General features: G+C 46.7%; 1 protein-coding gene across 2 annotated transcripts in view; it reads right to left on the bottom strand.

The window, feature by feature from the left end:
* The window catches only part of AGPAT3 (1-acylglycerol-3-phosphate O-acyltransferase 3), a 660,566-nt gene that overhangs the window by 299,725 nt on the left and 339,885 nt on the right, over positions 1 to 20,956 (bottom strand). For both annotated transcript variants that reach the window (XM_069635675.1, XM_069635676.1), the window contains one exon: positions 10,967 to 11,136. In XM_069635675.1, the coding sequence (XP_069491776.1) occupies positions 10,967 to 11,136 (170 nt within the window). The remainder of the gene's footprint in view (positions 1 to 10,966; positions 11,137 to 20,956) is intronic.

Here is a 20,956-nt window from a genome sequence, read left to right as displayed (position 1 = left end):
TTATTTTTTTGTCGATTCATTAGACCCCAACCACATTTTTGTTTTGGTTCTGAAGGTGATACAATGTTGGAAACGATGCCTTTGACAAATGGAATACCTCAGATCGATAGTAATAGAAGTAGAATAAGTGCAACAAGGGCCTACAGTTATGGATGTGGCCTCTATTTTGTAGCAATAATGTTTAGTGTTGTGATGTTAGGATTAATGATTTTTTTTAGTGAGTGGCTTTTATTGTGAGAGATAAAAGCCAAGGGGGTTTGGGGATGGTGGAACTAATTCAAGAAGGGGGACACCGGTTATGGGACCGAATAAAACTAATTTGGAATAACACGATGCTCCCCCGTGCTGCTAAAAATACATTAGAAAGAACCTCAGAAACAGAAAGTAATGTGTTTAATGACAGCGTTAGTGTATTTTATGAAGATGATGCCTTAGAACAACCAGTCACGTTATCACAGCCTACCTCACATCCCAACAGTGTAACTACCTCATGGCTAGCCCAAATGTATAATATGTTCCCTACAGCTATGCCTCATGACTTGTTAAATACTCCTCATTGGCAACAAACAACTGACCCTAGTGGACTGATAGAATCAAAATGATTCCCTTTGCACCGTCCCGTATTGTTCAATGCACGAAAAACATTGTGTACCTCAAATAAATTGTGCAAAAGGTCTTTAGGTTGGAAAAACACCCGGAAACAAAATGGTAGCAATAAAGGCAAACAAGGCAATATTAATATGATGCATACAAGGGTTGGGTCTGGATAAAATGGAAGACATTCGCCATCCAGGATAATCGAATAAATGGTACTCTGACATGAGTGCCACGGGGTGACAGGCAACAAACGGTAGGCGTTACGTCTGCTCCCCGATACCTCATACACTTGGACTGAACATGTTTCTAAACTAACGTAGGTTACCGCCCTGGAGAAGCCAATACAGATAAACCATGAACAAGAATATGAACTTTGTTTCCATGCAGAAGGAGATGTACCCATGGGTTCTAATACACATTGCAACAGGACTCTGGTTATTGCTGATCTGAAAAAATGCAGCTCTAATGGATCAATACTGGGTGTGCAGCAAACAGGCATACCTACACCTCCCGCCTGCATGGAATGGCGACTGCGCTGCTGGTCCCTGAAAAACATAGTAGTTTATTGTTTTTTCTCCCCCCCTTCCTCTCCCATTGTTGGGCTTAGTTGTCTATGTTTTAGCCACTATTTAAGTGGCAATGCTCTAACTCATTAAGCGAGCCCACGCCTCTCTAGATAGCATTGAATAGCTATGTAACATGATTCTGAGCAAGTTCCTGGATGCACCACTCTGCAACATTGCAATTAGAGGTTTACTCATGCCCTCTTTGCAGTGTTCCTTGTGTCTCCCACTCCAGGATCCCATGCAGCCTGCCAATGTTGCCCTACTACGAGGACAGACATTGATTACCACATGAAGATTCAGTGTGCCCTGAAGAAGATGGTCCATAACCACTAAAAAACCATCAAAACCGGCCAACCAGACCTATTGTGGCTCCACCACACGATATCCCCAAGACCAACATGGGGTACCGCACAAAATCGAACTCAAAACCCAGAAAGCATGGGCTTTCTGCACACTCCATAGCCAGTGGGACTGTGCGTTTTTAGTAGAAAAACTTCGTAAATTCTGATCTACGTTTTGGGCAACCACCCATATGCAAAGAGCTTTGAGCCACCAGGGTGAATAAAACATAAGTAAAAAATCCCGATGTCTCCAAACTGCACATGTTAACCAAAGTTGCTTGGTTCATTACTACGAGATCCAATCCCCCTCTCGTACTCATCCACTATACTGCCGGTTGCCCTCCCATCACTTTTTAGGCTGTTGGTGATAACACTACATGCGGTATAAAGACAACCGCATGCATATAGCTAAAATTAGTTCCTTTCTTTCTCCCTCCCAGACAGGCACTACACCATCTGCTGTCTAGGGTCAGGCAACCCACCACAACCCCTCCCTTTTACACCCCCATGTAGGGTTTGGCTGTCTCACCAGAGGGCCAGAATAGCTCACTATCTTGTGTCCAATGGTTATTACCATTCAATTACCACAACCACACCTCTCGTCGTGCCTTGATCTGCAAGCAGACAAATGTTTTCCTAGTGAACTGTCTTTTGTGTACCAGTATGCCCTTATGGTATCGGAAGGCAGTTGCTACCCCGGCTTAAGCAGCCCCAATTGACCATGTTATATGAATAAGGAGTATAGTAGAAAAAAGAAGGTGGTGTGCAACCGACAGACTGGTTCACCACTGCATTCGAGTGGGTTCCATCTTGGCTTGGGACTGTGATGAAGATGCTTTCCCCCCCATCATAGTTTTCCTTTTGCTGACCTTTTGTGTGTGCCAGTTAGGGATCCGATGTTGTGCCAAAACAATTCCTAATAGTGCAATGAAGATGGTGACTATTGGAGGCCAGAAAAGGACTGACAGAGGATCTCACAGCACTAAGGATGCACAAGTACAAACTGGGGAGAGCAATGAGCCCACATTTCTCATGTTGGCCATATGCAATACTGGGGACATAATTGACCTTTATCATACGACCACAAATAAGCCGCAAGAAATGGAAAATCACAGGGAGGTGTGGGTGGATTTAGATGGGTATATCTATCTATCCGGTACTCCTGAAGAATATGCTCGACATGGGGAAAGCCTAAGAAATGTCTGCAGAGCCTGGATACCAATAAAGGGTACCCCAGCATTGGGATGAAGCAGTAAGAGTGGTAGAGGAAAGTAGATGGGATGGAACTAAGTATTTGGTACATTAAAAGTAACAAGAGGGGGGTCCAGCACTCTGTTGAGGTGGCTCAGGCTTGGCCAGTCCTGCTTCAGGGGAGTCCAAAGGATCTTCCTGGCTTTCGTGTCCGACTTATAAAGCAACCTACACAATCTTGTGTTCCTCTCCTTGGCACTTCGGTTCCAGCAGTAGCATCAGTGGAAGTACAGCCAGCTCCGAGGGGATGTCCTGACGGGCTTACTTTGGAGTTCATTGGTCCCACCAACGCAAGGGGAGAAGTCGTCCTTGCATTGCTTCTCTAGTCGAGGTGAATTCGAAGCTTCAGCACAGCAGCAGGGCTTAACGGGCCAAACCAACGGTCCAGGAGTTGCAGCAGCCGCCCTCTTCAAGCTCTTCTTCGGTTCCTTCGTCCAGTGGTCGACTATGCCTTCCAAGCCAAGCGACTCGCCTTTTATTCAGTTCTCTCCCATTCATTCCAGCCTAGCTCCCACTCACCCAGCAGGGTGGCTGTCCTTGCGGACAGTCAGCCAGCCACTCATCACAGAGTGCATTTGGGTCTCCTAGTAGACTAATCACAGGAAGTTTCGGGCACTTCCCACACTTCCTGCCTACCCCAGACACTCTGGAGCCAGAGGCAGGTTTCACTCCTGAAGCCCGCCAAAGGCGAATGAACAAAAACCAAACCTGGTGTGGCGCGCAGAGAAAACTCTAGGACCTTTCCACAAAGAAATGGCGAAAAAAGAAGATTGGGTCCTAGGCGTTGGCGCCATCTTGAAAAACATAGCTCCCGCTATTTAACATTACCGGAGCTACGAATACCTCACGGTCGGGAAAAATCATGGTAGTTTGTTGTAAAACCACTGCCAACAGCCATTCTCAGAGGAAATGGTAGCATTTGAATGTTACATGAGTTACATAGTAACCCCGTCAGCACTCTATTGTAAGATAGGGTGTGCCAGGTCTAGAAATTTACAGGACTAAGTGAAGTCAATTTCACTCCATTGTTCTGGGAAACAGTAGTTGATCCCAGGGAAGGTATTTAAACCTTGGGAAATGTGAAAGACTACCCTGTGTCACTGCACTGAAGGTGCTTTGTGACAATTGTAAAAGATGATGCGTATGGAGTTGGTTAGACTCCATAACCAAAGGAAACACACAGAAAACACATTGAATTGAAAAGTTCAAAGTCCCAAGTTTAGCAAAAGAGCTGGAGGCCTCCAAGGTGGGAGGAATTGGCACATTAATGAGAATTCTCCTTAACAAGGCTGTTTGCACAGCTGCAGTTGAAGGCACCCAAGGTTGCCCATTTCACCAAAATGGCCCAGTCTTCTTTCGCCATTTCGGTGTTTCTTGTCCTTCCTTCTCTTCCTTCTCCTGACATCCACGGCATGAAATTCCTTTGTGTGATTTTTATCTTCGGCTGGAGTGCCATGGACTCCCCGCCCAGGCTCCAGTCTGAAGGCAGGAAGCGAGGGAGGAGTCCTACACAGCCCTTTGTCTTCCTCCTTACCTGAATGAGGACAAATCCCAGTGGGGGCTGGCTGTCCTGATTGGACAACCTGACCGCCCCTTGTAAAACGCAGGGAGAGAATGCAGAAGTTGTGCTGCAGTTCCTGTTAAATACTCCGAACCTGGAAGCTGAAGACAAGTCGACCACTGGAACTGAAACCGAAGAGGATGATTAAGGAAAAGTGGCCGAGACAATTTCCAGTGACCGGAGAGCCTGCTCTGTGTAACCGGAGCCTGCTGTAGCCCTTCCTTCCCATCGACCTGGGGACTCCAAAAATGACAGCCCTGACCCAAAGTCTGGTGGGACCCACTACAATCAAGAGGACCTGCATTTTGAGCCACCCCACGGGTTACTGCGACCTTGTGTTGCTGCAATACCACATTACCCTGGGACCTCGAGCCACGTGCACGGTCTTCCGAATTCCGAATCTCGCTGTAACTTTGTGGGCATCCTGCTGGAACTCCAGAGACACGATTCAAGTCAGAAAAGTTGCTGGACCTTTGTAACGATGAGAATCCGGCCAGCGATATTCGTTCTTCATCAGTGCTGTTTGAAAGGCACTGAAACCACAAAGAGCTGCTGAATCTAAGAAAATCCATAGCTGATGCCTCGCCAGAGTACTGCTGCAGAAGCCCGCCAGACGTCCTCCCTCTTGTCCACACAACGGAGGCCCAGGAACTAGGGTATGCTGGTCTGTAGCAAGGAGGAATCCAGCTGCAATGCTTTCTTCAAATCAAAGGTACTGTGGGTACTTTGCTTAATAATAATAAATGGCTTATTGCCATAAGTCATGCTTTCTCACTTGAAAAGTGCACTGGCTTACCTTTTGGAGTTGGTCTCAACTCCCCTTGCACAGGCTTAGCAGCTTGTCTTCCCTCAGTGATTTTTCTGAACTGACTTTATCGAAGAAGTGAATCAGAACAATTGACTGTGTCCAATTGACTTTGGCTGTCCTGGCTCCCTAAAGGTGTACCCTTCTAATCCATTGACGTTGGTGTTGCTTGTCCCCTCATAAGTTGTAATTTGTTGAACACTTTTACTGCTGGGAAAGGCTTACCTAGATTTCATTAGAGGATTCCAACTGTCTTCAAAATAATGTTCTAACCTTTCTGGAAAGTATATACAAGGTGGGTTTACTTACCGCGGAAACATTCTGCATTTCTTGAAGTACATGAAGTTACTTACCCCTGGTAACATTCTTTCGACTGGATGTTCCTCCAACGTGTTCCTCATCTTTGACATGTAGTGTCCACAGCTCGGCTGCGTTGGAAAAGTTTCAGTAGAGGGCGCCCTGCGTCAATGGCGTCGGGTCGATGTCCCTAGAAGGCCTCCGTCAAGGGTGACGTCATTGGATGTTATAAGTAGCACGCACAGCGCACATAGCCTCAGTTCTTGTTCCTCCCCCCCCTCCTCGTGTAGCAGAAGTGGCCACAAATCGGCCTGACTGTACTCCGCCTTGTTGGAACGAAAGCTGTAGTAGCATGGGAAATTCTACAGAGGGGTAGGTGTGGAGGGCAGTGAGGACTACGTTGGAGGAGCATCCAGTCGAAAGAACGTTACCAGGGGCAAGTAACTTTTAGAATGGATTGTGTCCTCCAGCGTATTCCTCATCTTTGACAGACTCTCAAAGCAGTATCCGGAATAGGAGGAGGGTGAATAATTTAGCAGAAATGGAAATTAAAGGGCAGAATAAAAGGACTGCCTTACCAAACGCCACATCTTGAGCATGGGAAGTATCCAGGGAATAATGCTTGGGAAACGGGTTTATCAAGACCACGTTGCAGCATCACAAACGTTCTTTACAGGGACACCCCTTTGCAGGGCGGTTGACGTAGCCATGCTTCTGGTTGAATGCGAACGCAAGCCCTCTGGTGGGACCATGCCCGCTAAAGTATAGCACTCGGGAATAGTAAGGATGATCCACCTAGACAAGGTCTGGTTAGACACAGCCTGGCTTAGTTTGTGCCCGGTATAACCCACAAAGAGCTGGTCATCCTCTCTCACCTTGGACATTCTGGAAATATAAAGGCTCAAAGCTCTCCTAGGGTCCAACCTATGCAGCCTCTCATCTTCCTTACTAGGATGCGGAGGAGGATAGGAGGCAGGTAGCACCATTTTCTGACTCAAATGAAAGTCTGAAACTACCTTAGGTAGAAAGGAGGGTCTGACTCAACACCAGCTTGTCCTTGTGGAACACAGTAAAGGGTGGCTTAGAAGAAAGTGCCTGCAATTCACTCACTCTTCTTGCAGATGTAAGAGCAACCAACAAAACAGTTTTAAAGGTTAACAACCTCAATGGGCATTAGTGCAATGGTTCAAACTGAGCACCCATCAGAAATGTAAGACCAAGTTAAGGTCCCAAACTGGAGCCTGAAATGGTGAAGGCGGGAACACATTTGTGAGTCCTTTCAGAAATTGAGTCTCCAAAAGGGATCTTAAAATAAAAGCATTCCTCGGATGAGCACTTAGAACATTGAGAGCGCTGCTAGGTAACCTTTAACGGTCCCCACCTGAAGACCCTTGTGGGCTAAAAGAAAGCAAAAAGGAAAAGAACATCCAGAATTGAACACTGAAAAGGATTAACATTTCTTTCTCTGCACCAGTCGCAGAACTTATTCCAACAGCAACGGTACAGAGACTTTGTTGCCAGCCGCCTGGCCGAAAGCACACCTCTATCACGTCATCCGGGAGGTCCCAAGTCCTTGTATCTCAACCTTTCAGAAACTACGCGTGAAGGTTGCAAGTTTTGACCTCTGGATGGGGAATCTGACCTCCCTCTCACGAGAGAAGATTCTCTCTTTGGGCACGACGCATCGGAGGACAGATGCACATATCCAGAAGATCCGGGTACCACAATCTCCTGGCCCAATCCGGAGCAACTAGGATCATGCAGGACCTGAATCGTCTTAACCTCCTGAGAACTTGAGGAATGACGGGGACGGGAGGAAACGTTTACAGTAGCTGGAATTCCCAATCCACAACGAAAGTCTCCTCGAGCTCCTCTCCGAGGAAATTTCCTTGAGCAGGACTGATCACACTTCCGGTTGGCACCGGTCGCGAACAGCTCCACTTGCGGGGTTACCCAAAGGGGGACGAGCTCCATTTCCCCACTCGTGGGAGACTGCACTCTGCCTGCTCAGAGAGGCCGCCGCCGTATTCTCTTCTCCGACCAGATGAACCGCTGCTAAGGAGATTCCTTCTTGAATTGCCCAGAACCAGAGCTGCATCGCCTCTCTGCACAGTGGTAGCAACCCTACACCCCCACCCTTGTTGAGGTAGTGCATGGCCACCGTGTTGTCTGTTATTATCAGGACATTCTTCCCCCGTACAGAAGGCAGAAAAGCCTTCAGTGCTAGCTTGATCGCTCTCAGCTCCAAAAGATTGATGTGCAGTTTGGACTCTGATGGAGACTAACGACCGCTAATGGTCAAATCGTTGGCATGAGCACACCACCCTGTGAGGGAAGCGTCTGTCACTACAGACACCTCCAGCCAAGGTTGCCAAAAAAAGTTCTCCCTTCATTAGGTTTTCCTTGCAGGCCCCCCACAGAAGATCCTGCGATTCCCTGACCAGAACCTGAAATTGATCTGACATCCTGCCTGAGAATTGTGATCATTGAGTCCCGAGTGCCCATTGAAAGGACCTCATTCTTAGACGGGCCTCTGGCACCAGAAAAATGCAGGATGCCATGAGGCCAAGTGACCTCAAGAAGTCGAAGGCCGGAAGACTCTGGGCAGCCAGAAACTTGGGTAAATGGAGAATGTTATGAGCCCTCACCTTGGGTGGCCGGCACTTCCAAGGACATGTTTAAGACAGCCCCGATGTACTGGAGCCGTTGGGAAGGTGTCAAATGGTACTTCTTGAAATTGAGGGAGAAGCCCAGTCTGAAGGGTGTGACAGGTAACGTTGAGATGATCTAAGGCTTGTTCGGATAGGGGTAGACGTGAATCCCCCCTCTCCAGAGATGTGCTGCCACCACCACCTTGTGTTTGGTGAAGACCCTTGGGCTGAGATCAACATGAATGGCAGGACCCGAAACTGATAGTGGGAGCCGCCAACGGCGAACCTCAGGAATTTCCTGTATTAGCACATGAAAATAAGCATCCTGAAGGTCCAATGACGCCAACCAATCCTGAAGTTGGAGGGCCTGAAGGATCTGAGAAAGTGACCATCTTAAATGTGTCCTTCCCGAGGACCTTGTTCAAGCATCTAATATCCACGATGGTCTCAGTCTCGCCGGATACTTGCGTGTCCTCGAGGCCGGGTAAGCGGCACGATCCTCATCGAGAGCCTTCTAGGCCTCATCCGGAAAAGGTTGCTAAGGATTGCTCGAGACTTGATGTGAGGTCACGGTCTTCGTCTCCTCCGAAAATGTCTAAACCTTCGATGCCATCGGCGCCAAGCTAGTCGATGGTGCCTGTCGGGTCCTGCACCCCGCTCAGGCCCTTGATGCCTTTGGCGCCGTTGTAGACTCCATCAGCACCAAATTCGCCAGTGCAGCCTATGGTTTCAACAGAAGGCACGAACAGGGCCTTGCCCTGCTTTGTCGAAAATTCTAAGCATTTCCACACAGAAAGCTTCCCACTCAGCGGGCGATGAATGTTTGGATGGGCAACTCACCCTCTCGGGGGTGCCGCCTGAAGTAGACGAGGAAGGCAACCGGCAGGGCCTTCTCCTCAAGTGCTTCGACGAGGTGGACGAGTGGCGGGAACCACTCCTGGACGTCTAACGCTTCGCCTTCTTCCTCTGAGAAGAGTCACCTCTCGACTCATCGTCTGAAGACCCAGCAGGTCGGGGCTTATGGGGCTTGGACACCTTGCCTACCTTGAGTTTCCCCTTTCGTTCCCGCAAGGCCTTTCCAGTCATTGACTGGCACTTGGAGCATGCATCCGTGTCATGGCCCCCACCAAGACACCACAGGCAGACACGATGGGGATCCGAAATGGACATCTTGGATCTGCAGTCCCGGCAATTCTTAAACCCGGACCGGGGTGTCGGGGTGGAAGACGAAGACATATCGAAGAACTTCAAAACAAATACTTGACAGTACGAGGCGTGCCGAGTTTCACGAAGTAAACCCGTTTGCAGAAAAAAACGGAACTGAGGCTACAAGCGCCGTGCATGCTACTTATAACATCCTTTGACGTCTCCCTCTGCTGAAAAGTTTCCAAAAGCAGCCGAGCTGTGGCCACTACATGTCAATGATGAGGAATACGTTGGAGGACGCAACCCATTCAAAATAAGGTTTTTTTACCAACCTGTGAATTAGTTGCGCCTCTTACCCAAAAGTAATGCTGTTGGCTTCACTGAATTATTTCTTTCAAAAAAATGTGTGTGTAAGTTTCCCAACTGGGTCTTGCTTCCCCATACTTGCTGTTAGCCTGTCCAGAATAAATCTGCATTAGGTTTTACCTACCTTACCTAGAATAACCTAGAGTCATTTATAAAGAGTAACACTGGGTTTTGCTTTGCCTGTTCCGTTTTAGACAGACGCAAACACAGTCTTATGTTTATACCTGCCCCAAGTTGCTGATAGCTCCTTGAAAAAGTATATGGGTTTTCCTTAGCTTGAGTTAGCTGTGTGCCATTCTAAAATAAGTTACAAGCGTTACTGCTTATATCAATCTGTGCATCACTGATCTCAAAGGCAACTATAATTGAATAATACATCCTTAGGTTTTACTCACCTAGTATAACTTATTACAATAGTTGTTATAGGTTTTTACTGTACCTAGAATAAGTGTTCCACTATTCACAAAACGTATACTATCCAGTCGACTCATTTTACGATTGCTTGCTGAGCATCACAGTACAACTGTTATGGTCTACTACCCTGGTATTACTGAATGTAATGTGGTTTTACTCCCCAAGAACAGGTGCATCTTATACTGAATGTGTTTAAAAAGGTTTGACTTCCCTAGAACTTCCGTTAGGTGTTCCAAATAAGGTTGTATGCTTTAGTCTGTGTACCTTCAAGCATTGTGTTGTGTTTATTTATAATGTGTTTATTACTTTGACCAGTACTTACCCCAAGACTTAACTTGGCCCAATTGTATTTAAAATAAAACTTTTTTTAATAATACTTCTGGTTGCCAGCGTTTCTATTGATTCATTTGTGTGCTATAGATTTTTTTTTTAAACTTTAGATCTTATTTTCAACAAGGAATAACAAACAGTATCTACATCTTAGGTCATTGAGTTACAAACTATACAATAGCTTAAGACAATTATAATAGAATTGCAAATCGTAACTATAGTCTACAAAATGTAACTAGAACTAACTAAAACATAACCATATGCACTAAACTAATGTCAACAAACTGGTAAGACTACACAAAACAAACCACATAACCGACACCCCCCCCCCCCCCGAAAGTAACCATCTCACTGTGTTATCGATTCTTAGTACAGGACTACAGCCCTCTCTCCCCTCCTAAAATGAGCCTGGCTGCTCTGCCTACGTTACCACAAACTAAGGTGGGACAGTTCTATACTAAGAGTGGAGTCTTTGTATGAATGGTTTTGATGAAGTTGGGTAGAACTTCAGAAAAACTGTCCTAACAATTAGGATTGTGAAATCTCTATAAAATGTAGAGTGCCTGGCTAGGTCATTAACATAGCAGTAAGTTTTGACGGCTGGTCACAGAGATTGTAATTGTTAATGTGAGTTATCTTACCCCCAGCACACCGAATCGCTCGCACATGGTCCAACCACACAGGAAGTCAATCTCAAAGTTGTGGTTGAGGATGATGATAGCGTGTTCTTTCCCAAAGTGATCTATTGTTTCTTGGGTCGTGAAGAGAGTGCACTCTGTGCCAGACCACCACTCCAGCAACATCACAAGCTCTAAGGGAAGACCGGAGAGATGTCATAAGAACAATGGCCAAGGGTTAACAAGCATTCCAAAAAATACCACCAACCCCGGAGGGAGATACAGGGATACAAGTGTGAAAAGACAAGGGCACCCTCCACAATGAGCACCACTGTGGCAGCATCCACAGTGGAAGAATAACAGACACAGCAACAGCACCCAACACAGGGATCAACGACATTCAAATGTAGGCATTTATAATCGCGTGCAAGGATGAACTGAATCGTATAGAGGTGCAGACGGTATATATAGATACAAGCAGATCCAACATGCATGGGAAGTATAGTTCAGTGACCATTAGCTTGTCTTGGAATTAAGACAAAGAGTAACACACGTTCGAATCCCAGGTCGCGCTTAGAAACCTCTTCGGTACTAAGTGTGTTATATAAAAAACAATTATAATAAAACAGACAGTGTAAAGGGGCATTTGTTTTAGATGGAGACGTATTAGAAAACCAAGAGAAAGCCACCATCGGCTCTGTACTTGTTTATTGGTATTAAGGGCCCTTCCAAACTGATGGACCGAATCCAAGGCTCCGATTTCTCAAGGAATGCTGTTCCACAATTTGGGAACATAGACAGCAAATCGTCTGTCTCCCTGCCCTTATAACACAGCAGAATCGAGGAATCATCAACAGCAGTTGGTCGCCAGAGCATCCTAGTCGGTTGATAGCAAATAAGTTTATCTCTCAAATATGAAGGCGTGAAACCCTTCAGGCTCTTGAAGATCAGACAGGCCACCTTAAAGTGGAGGGTACGGCGGGCAGCCGAGACATAGGCAGGCATGCTCAATCGACAGACCAATCTTACTGCAGCCTTATTTGGCTTTTGCAATCTGACTGCTTAGCTGGAATTCCAGAAAGAAGGCTGTTGCAATAGTCCAGATGTGTATTTACTAAGAAACCCACTGCAACAGCATGATCCTTGCCTGAAATAAACGCATAACTTGTAGCAGACGCAGAGAGTAGAACACTGCCTGAACCTTGGCACTGCCAAGGTTGCTCTGCCAGATACATGCAAAATTTCTACATTGTGGAGGCACATTTTTGTTCAGCCCCCAGAACACACCGGCTTTGGGGACATTTTGCTGCAGCAAGAAGCGTGTTCGGTCCAAATATGGCAACCTCAGTCTTAGCCAGATTAAGTTGCAGCTCATTTCCGACATCCAGAGGCGGACTTTGTCGAGGTACTGTTTGACCCCAAGGAATGCTTCATCAACATTCCCCATTTTGATAAACTCCTGGGTGTCATCGGCATGAGAGTGAAAATCAATCCGATGACTCCTCAGGAGGTATATAAATGGCCGCAGGTAAAGGTTAAAGAGCAGGGGTGACAGGGATAATCCCTGTGCTACTCTGCAGCCCAGATGAACAGGATCTGAGAGGGAAGAAAAAAAAATAATTTGAACCCGTTCCCAACAGCCTGAACGAAATGAGTGAACCATTTCATGACATGTTCGGAAACATTACCAATTTCTTTCAGGCAGCTAAACAGTGTCGGATGGTCGACAGTGTCAAAGGCAGCGGAGGATATCTCAGGGGCAACGCGCTTGCTTTGGAAGCACGACGACGCAGAGCAACACAGGTCCCATCTCCGGGTCCTCGCTTAGAAACCTATGGGTATTAAGTGTGTTATGATAACCAATTATAATCATAACATTATCACTAGTGAGAGAGCTCTATCCGCAGCCTCGATAAAATAATCCTGTACTGCCAGCAAAGCAGTCTCAGTCCCACGCTTGGGTCTGAAACCAGATTGAAAAGCGTCAAGTATTGGCTTTGTCTTCATACGCCAGCAGTTGGCTGGTAACCACTTTCTCAAGCAGTTTACCTGGCCACAGGAGCCCTGAAATAGGTCGATAATTTTGCAGCACAGAGCGGTCTAAATTAGTTGTTTTTTCAGCAGGCAGGCAACAATGGCTTTAAGATCCATGGGCACAATGCCCTGCTCAAGAGATTTATTTATAAAATCTGTCATGAATGGGGCGATCGCCGATGCCTTACGCCTCGCAGTGCACACTGGCAATGTAAACGAAAGGTTGTTAGTAGGTTTGAGCAGAGCATTTAGTGAGTGTACTTGGTCCTCCCATACAGGGCTGAAATCAAAAAGGAGCTATACATTGGCCACCAATTGCGCCGAGGAAACACGCCCCCGTCTGATTTATAGCTGTATTAGGGGAAGATTGAAGATTCAACAAAATATTGCCCTGAATGATTTCAATGTTTTCCTTAAAAAGGGTATTAAGTAGATGAGGTGGTCTTAACGAAGACTCCATATTGGAAGTAGTACACTTTGGATGACAAAGCTGTGAAATAACTGAGAAAAGCTTTCTGGGGCGTTTTTTGCAGCGTCAATTTTCTCAAGGATATATGCAGAGGCAGCTCATTACTCAGTGCATCTTTAGAGCGAATGTTCCTGTCGGCAGTTTCGGCCCCTTCTGCTCCACGGCTCTCAGAATTGGATACTGGGTAAACCATGGTTTGGAATTTTTTTTATCTTTATAGGTTTAAGTGGCGCTATTTGAGAGCAATTATTATCCAGAATAGTAGCTCCATAGGAGAAAGACGTTACATTGTAATGCAGACAAGACGGTCGCTAGTACGCCCTCTAAATCTCCATTCCGGATAGATTGGCTAGGCCCTCTGTTCTGTGAGCCAACACCATGGACCCTCCCATTGGACAAGGAATTTTCTCAACATCTTCCCTCAAGAAAAACATCTTAGCACCATTGCCGTCAATCTCCCAGAGTGTCTTGGCATCCCAGGTAGACTGACCATCTAGCCATACATTCAAATCACCTCAAAGGAGAATATGACAATGCATTACTTACCGTAAAAGCATTTCTGATGGTTGCATCTGCTTAGATTCACATGCTGTGCATAGGTCCGACATCCAGTGGTCACTACGGAGTATTGCATTTTGTTTTTCGTAGTCGAAAAGGGGACGTCGACAAGGCGTATCTGTAACACTATCCCTATAGTGACGTGCGTTGTACCCACAATCCCTCACGCGTCGAGGTCCCTCTGTTTGTATTTTTTCTGCCCTGAGGGAGCCTTCTATACGCGAGTGAGTACAGAAAAGAGAGAGATGTAGAAAGATGTCTATGTTCCTTCCATCCGAGCGGGGAGGAAGGGTGGCCGCATGTGAATCTAAGCAGATACAACCATCAGAAATGCTTTTACGGTAAGTAATGCATTGTCTTCTGATTTTTGTTAATCTGCTTAGAATCACATCCTGCGCATAGACTAGCGAGCAGTACCCGGAGTTGGCGGTGGGTTATGAGAAGGAACAGTAGAGAAAAGATCTCTTAATACTGCCTGTCCCACCTGGGAGTCTGATCTAGAGTGTGCGTCTAAACAGTAGTGTTTTGTAAAGGTGTGTACCGAACTCCAGGTTGCCGCCTTGCAGATGGACTCAAGGGGAACATTTGCAATGAAAGCTATGGATGTCCCCGTGCCTTGAGTAGAATGTGCTCTTGGCTTGAAGGGTAGTTCTCTCTTAGCAAGAGTGTAACAGAGTGATGCATTGAACAATCCATCTAGATATAGAGGACTTTGAAACTGCATCTCCTTCTGTTCCTGCTGCCACCGAGACAAAGAACTGATTAGTCTTTCTCAGTGGTCTGGTTCGTTCCATGTAAAACATGACAGCTCTGCGCACATCGAGTGTATGCAGACTTTTTTCTCCCAGATTGGAAGGGTTTTGAAACAACGTTGGTAGTTCTATTGACTGGTTCACATGGAATTTCGAGATGAATTTCGTTGCAAACCTTGGGTGTGTGCGTAGAACCACCTTGTCTTTGTGAACTGTTACGAAGGGGTCTAGAACTGAAAGAGCCTGTAGTTCACTTACTCTCCTAATGGAGGTGATAGCTATTAGGAAAGCAGTCTTAAGAGTGAGGTGCTTAAGAGTTGCCTTGTGCATGGGTTCAAAGGGCGAGCCCATGAGTCTGGTAAGTACCACATTTAGGTACCATCCAGGAGCTGGGTTAGCTATCGGAGGGTGTATTCTCTTTACCCCCTCCATGAAGGCTTTGATGACTGGGATTTTCCACTACGACACTAAGTTGGGAGGTGGTGTATGCAGAAAGTGCCGCTAGGTGGACTTTAATAGAATTGAACACCAGACTCGAGTCCAATAGGTGAGTCAGGTACAGAACAATTTGGGGTGGGGCCAAGCCTGATTTGCATACGGTCTTTCCCCTTCTGTAATGGCTTGGCAGGCGAAGAACGATGGTCTGGAGGGTTGCCCCGAGCAATGCCAGTGGTTAAGATTCAGTCTAAACCTTCCAGCCATCACCCCTTTGTTTTTTCAATTTGTGTGGCTGAGCAGTCAACCGGGTTGATGCTTTTCCCTCTACACCAGATGACAAACCTTTTCCACTTACTAGAATAACAGTGACGAGTGTTAAGCTTTCTAGCCTCCCTGAGAATGTCCATGCATCTCTGCGGGAGTTCTAGATGTCCAAACTCTATGCTCTTAGGAGCCAGGCTGCTAAATTCATGTTCTGAGGGCATGGATGCAATGTCCTGCCCTTGTTCTGTGACAGCATGTTGTGCGGGCAGGGAAGTTTCACTGGGGGAGATAGAGACATCTCCATCAGGTGGGCGAACCATGGCTGCCGGGCCCACATAGGGGCCACTAGTATCATGGTAACTTGTTCGTGGTGCATCTTGTGCACAACCTTGATGAGAAGGGGAGTCGGGGGGAAAAGCGTAAACAAATCTCCCTGACCATGGAATCGACAGACCGTTCCCCTTGGACTGGTTCTGGGGGTATCTGGAGGCGTAACTTTGGCATTGTGAGTTCTCTAGAGTTGCGAACAGGTCTATTTCTGGGAATCCCCATTGTGTGAAGACGTCAAAAACAATGTCTTCTTGCAACCACCATTCGTACTCTGAGGGCAGAGGGAAGTCTCTGCTGAGTTTGTCTGCTAGCAGATTGAGTTCCCCTGGTACATGTCGTGACAGTAGGAACATGTGTCTTGGAGCCCACTTCCATATATTCTGGGACAGCTTGGACAGTCCTGGAGAGTGGGTGCCCCCCTGCTTTTTGATGTAGTACATGGCTGTGGTCCTGTCCGTAAGGACCATCACCGTCTTCCCTTGTAGGTGTTCTTGGAAGGCTTTTAGTGCTTTGAACACCGCCTGTAGCTCCAGTAGGTTTATGTGCTTGGATGCTACGCTCGGAGTCCACACTCCGTAAGCAGTCTGATGGGATAGGTGAGCCCCCCATCCTGTGAGGGATGCGTCTGTGGTTAGAGTGGCTTCCACTGCGGATGTGGCAAAAGGTTTCCCTATTACCAGGTTTTCCTTTGTCCACCACCGTAGCGAGAACCAAGGCCTGCGAGACCACCACTAGATCGTCCCATTGTCCGCTGGCCTGACACCACTGGCTGTTGAGCCACTTTTGCATTGGGCGCATGCGCAGGCGCGCAAGAGGTACTAAATAAATACACAACGCCATCACTCCTAGCAAGCGCATCGCTTTGCGCACGGTCACCTCTCGACCTGCCACATATTGGGGGATCGGAAACAGCATGTTTTGGACCCTCTCGTTGGAGGGGAAGACGAGGCCGTCCTGTTAAAAAGCACCTTCTGTAGTCTTCTTTAGGTTTCTCCAGACATCTTTATTATAGGTTACATCAAGACTTCATGAACAGAACCACTGGGTCCCATCACCCAGGCTTAACTGACCTTATCTGGAACACTCACACATCCTTCAACACCAAACATTCCATCTGTCATCACCAGCTCTTCCATACTGTGGCAAGCACTTCACAACACATCTCCTTCCTTTCCAATGACACACACACATACAAAACACACAACCTTCAAGCACTTCACAACACATCTCCCTCCACATGCACACACAGCCACATCATCTACACAGCATTCATTCATAACTAGGATGCAGATCACACGCAATGTGCACCCAAAACTGAGGTAGGAGGCCGGATTTATTTTGAGCCTCCATGCCATACAACATCCATATAATGCATCTGTTTGTTGAGTGATGCTGATCAAAACATTACTGGGACGCTATCGCAACATTTTACCTCATGGGAGACTATCCCAACACTTTACCTCAAATGGGACGCTATCCCTACATTTTATCTCTTGGGACGCTATCCCTACATTTTACCTCATGGGACGCTATCCCAACACTTTACCTCAAATGGGACGCTATCCCTACATTTTATCTCTTGGGACGCTATCCCTACATTTTACCTCATGGGACGCTATCCCAACACTTTACCTCAAATGGGACGCTATCCCTACATTTTATCTCTTGGGACGCTATCCCTACATTTTACCTCATGGGACGCTATCCCAACACTTTACCTCAAATGGGACGCTATCCCTACATTTTATCTCTTGGGACGCTATCCCTACATTTTACCTCATGGGACGCTATCCAAACACTTTACCTCAAATGGGACGCTATCCCTACATTTTATCTCTTGGGATACTATCCCTACATTTTATCTCATGGGACGCTATCCCTACTTCACACGGGATGCCATTCCTACTTCACACGGGACGCTATCCCTACTAACCATGGAACGCTATCCCAACTACACACAGGACGCTATCCCGACTACACACGGGACGTTATCCCAACTACACAAGGGACGCTATCCCTACTTCACAGGGGACGCTGTCCCTACTTCACACGGGATGTTACCCCTATCACACGGAATTCTATCTCAATCCTTACCACATTGGCGACACACACACCTCATGCAAACAAACATTTGCATTAAAAACACCAGTACAATACCAGTGTAACTATAATTCGCCATCATACGCAGCCCTAAGAGTCCATGCTGCCTTCTGGCAGCTTAATTGTCATGAGGTCCCATGAGTCCATGTTGCATTATACAACGTAGCGCTGAAATTCCTCAAAGCATTATAACTAAATATGCCCAGGACGTCTTTCTTACACCTCTTCAGCAAGCACTTCAACTCTCAGACTATAGAACTCATAAAATAATCTAGAGTACATATGAGCCAATCTGTGCTGAAAACTCCTCAAAACGTTATTTCTGCAAACTTCCTATCTTCACTCTTCACTTGGCCACTCTACAATGCTCCTTTCAGCACGTTGCTTGAATATCTAAACTTCCTTTGGCACATTGCAACTCTAACTGAAAATCCCAGTAAAGTTAGATATTAATGAATATATATATATATATATATATAGGAGTTATTTTTAACTGCTTCACCACACTTGCAATCATACTGCAAAACTTGAATTCCAAACCATTGCCATAACATTATTGTAAGCACCACTACTTATCATAAAAGGATACTCAGCACGACTGTATACTTCTCCTTTGTGCCAGAATTCCAAGTACAAGTCCACATTTACGGCACACCGGCAAATATTCAGTTCTTCCGTTAATGTTTACCCTTCACAGCACTCGTCGTGTGTCTTCCATTGAACTTGCATTACACTTGCTTCCTTAGTATAGGCCGGTACCATCTTATCATTGTACACCTTCATAGCAGCCCAGTTGTGTCTTAGCACTTCTTACTTCGTCACCCACAACCGATCTGTCTCACTTCAGTTGCAGGAATCTTCACAACGCTGAATGCTGAAACTTAGCTTATGTTGGCCAAACAATATTTTGAACAAAATTTTCCGTTCAGCAAGACTTTCACTAGTCACTTCACTCTTTTTTCTGACACGCAGTGACGGGACTTCTTCCCGACGTTCAAGCACGTCCTTTCGGTCCCTTTCTCTTAATGTCTCCCTTTACTTGGCCACACCGAAACATGTTCAGTCCCTCTAATGGAACAAAGGCGAACATTCTATTTCATCGCCAACTCCCTGAGATCTCCTGTGACGTCATCATTTATTCTGCCAAACAAGGTACAGCACAGAGCTCCGCAGCTCCAACCGTCGGAACAGTTTCAATGATGTATCACCGCCAGGTTATCATTTGGTAAACGCTGTTTTGCTTCAAACCAAGTGCCATTCGCACCCTTCTTTTATGGATACTTCATATGCCCTTCAGCCCATTCACAGCATTACATGCCATGTGTCATTCAGGCAGTTCTTTAGTGCTATAATATATGTCCCGGTCCCGGGTGCTGCTTCCACCCTTTTCCTTGGGTGACGCTTGTATGGCTTTCTACACTCACTCCCCCAGCGCTTTGCTTCTGCTTCAGATCTCCTCCTTAATGTGGCCTGCTTCACTATGTAGGGCTTCACTTCACTTATGGGGCTTCATTTTCCTTTTTGGGTCTTTACTGCGCTTTCCCCGCTTTACTTCAGACTTCGCCTCTTTAGGGCCGGCTTCACTTTTGGGGATTTTTATCATCTTTGAGGTTTACTCCAAAGGGGTTCCACTTCAACATCTTTGCCCCATGTCTCCGGCTAGGTGCTTCCCTTTCACCTTGCCCTGGGTGTGAAGCTACTCCTGCAATGGGCACTTCTTCAGCCTCTCTATGCCCTGGGTCTGCGCTGGGACTCTCCTTAATTCTCTATCCGCTGCGCCCTGAACCCCTGGGTGATGGGACTTACTTCCTTGGTGTCTGGGGGCAGTGGTTCCTGTCCTCCTTCTGCTGCTCCCCCTTCAACAGCCTTCTGCTTCTGCACACATGCGTTCTTAAAGATCCTCGTCGCCAGTGTTAAAAAGCACCTTCTGTAGTCTTCTTTAGGTTTCTCCAGACATCTTTATTATAGGTTACATCAAGACTTCATGAACAGAACCACTGGGTCCCATCACCCAGGCTTAACTGACCTTATCTGGAACACTCACACATCCTTCAACACCAAACATTCCATCTGTCATCACCAGCTCTTCCATACTGTGGCAAGCACTTCACAACACGTCCTTTGTTCGATTTAGAGCCCCTAGGAATTGTTTGACTTGGCTGGGGTCTAAGCTGGACTTCTTCTCGTTGATGGAGAAGCCCAGTTGGAACAAAAGGTCTACAGTCTTAGAGGTAAGGGTGTACTGGGATGGATAACCTGCGGAGGTGGGCCGCTGCCATTGCCAGTACTTTCGTGAATACCCTTGGTGCAGATGCTATGCCGAAGGGTAGCACTCTGAACTGGTAGTGTTTGCCCCCTATCATGAACCTGAGGTATTTTCTGTGTGCTGCCAACATTAAAATATGAAAGTATGCATCTTTCATGTCCAGTGTTGTCATGTAATCTCCCTGTGATAGCAGTGGGATCACTTCCTGTAAGGTCACCATACGAAACTTTTGGGGTTTGACAAACTTGTTCGCTGGGCGCAGATCTAATACAGGGCGCATGGTTAGATCCTTTTTGGGTACAAAGAAGTACACTGAATAAATACCTTCCGTTACAGGAGATCGAGGCACGAGCTCTATAGCTCCTTTTTCCAGTATCTGATCCACTTCTTGGAGAAGGATGACAAGGTGTTCTGGTGTCATGCGTCGTCCCCTCGGGGGTCTGTATGTTGGGGAACTGTTGAACTCTATACAGTAGCCGCGGGCTACGGTGGATAGTACCCAGCGGTCTGATGTTATTCCCTCCCATGCTGGAAGAAAGGATGTTAACCGGCCCCCGACCGGCGATGCATGGGAGGGGACCCGGATCTTCGCGTCACTTGGTGTTGTTGGTGGCTTGGGAGCCTCTAGGGTGGAACCCCGGCCTCTCCCCTTGCCACGGCGTTGACCTCTCTGATTGTACTGCCCACTATTACCTTGGTAGTTGTTGGCAGAATACTGTTGCTGATTTTGTTGCTGGCGTTGGCCACGAAAAAAGCGCTTGTTGCTAAATCCCTGCATGTAAGGGGGCTTTGAGATTTGGTCC

Source organism: Ambystoma mexicanum, chromosome 7p (assembly GCF_040938575.1).
Source record: "Ambystoma mexicanum isolate Mex_15411 chromosome 7p, UKY_AmexF1_1, whole genome shotgun sequence".
Taxonomy (NCBI): domain Eukaryota; kingdom Metazoa; phylum Chordata; class Amphibia; order Caudata; family Ambystomatidae; genus Ambystoma; species Ambystoma mexicanum.
Note: the sequence above shows the minus strand (reverse complement) of the source record. Positions and strands in the feature narration are given on the sequence as shown.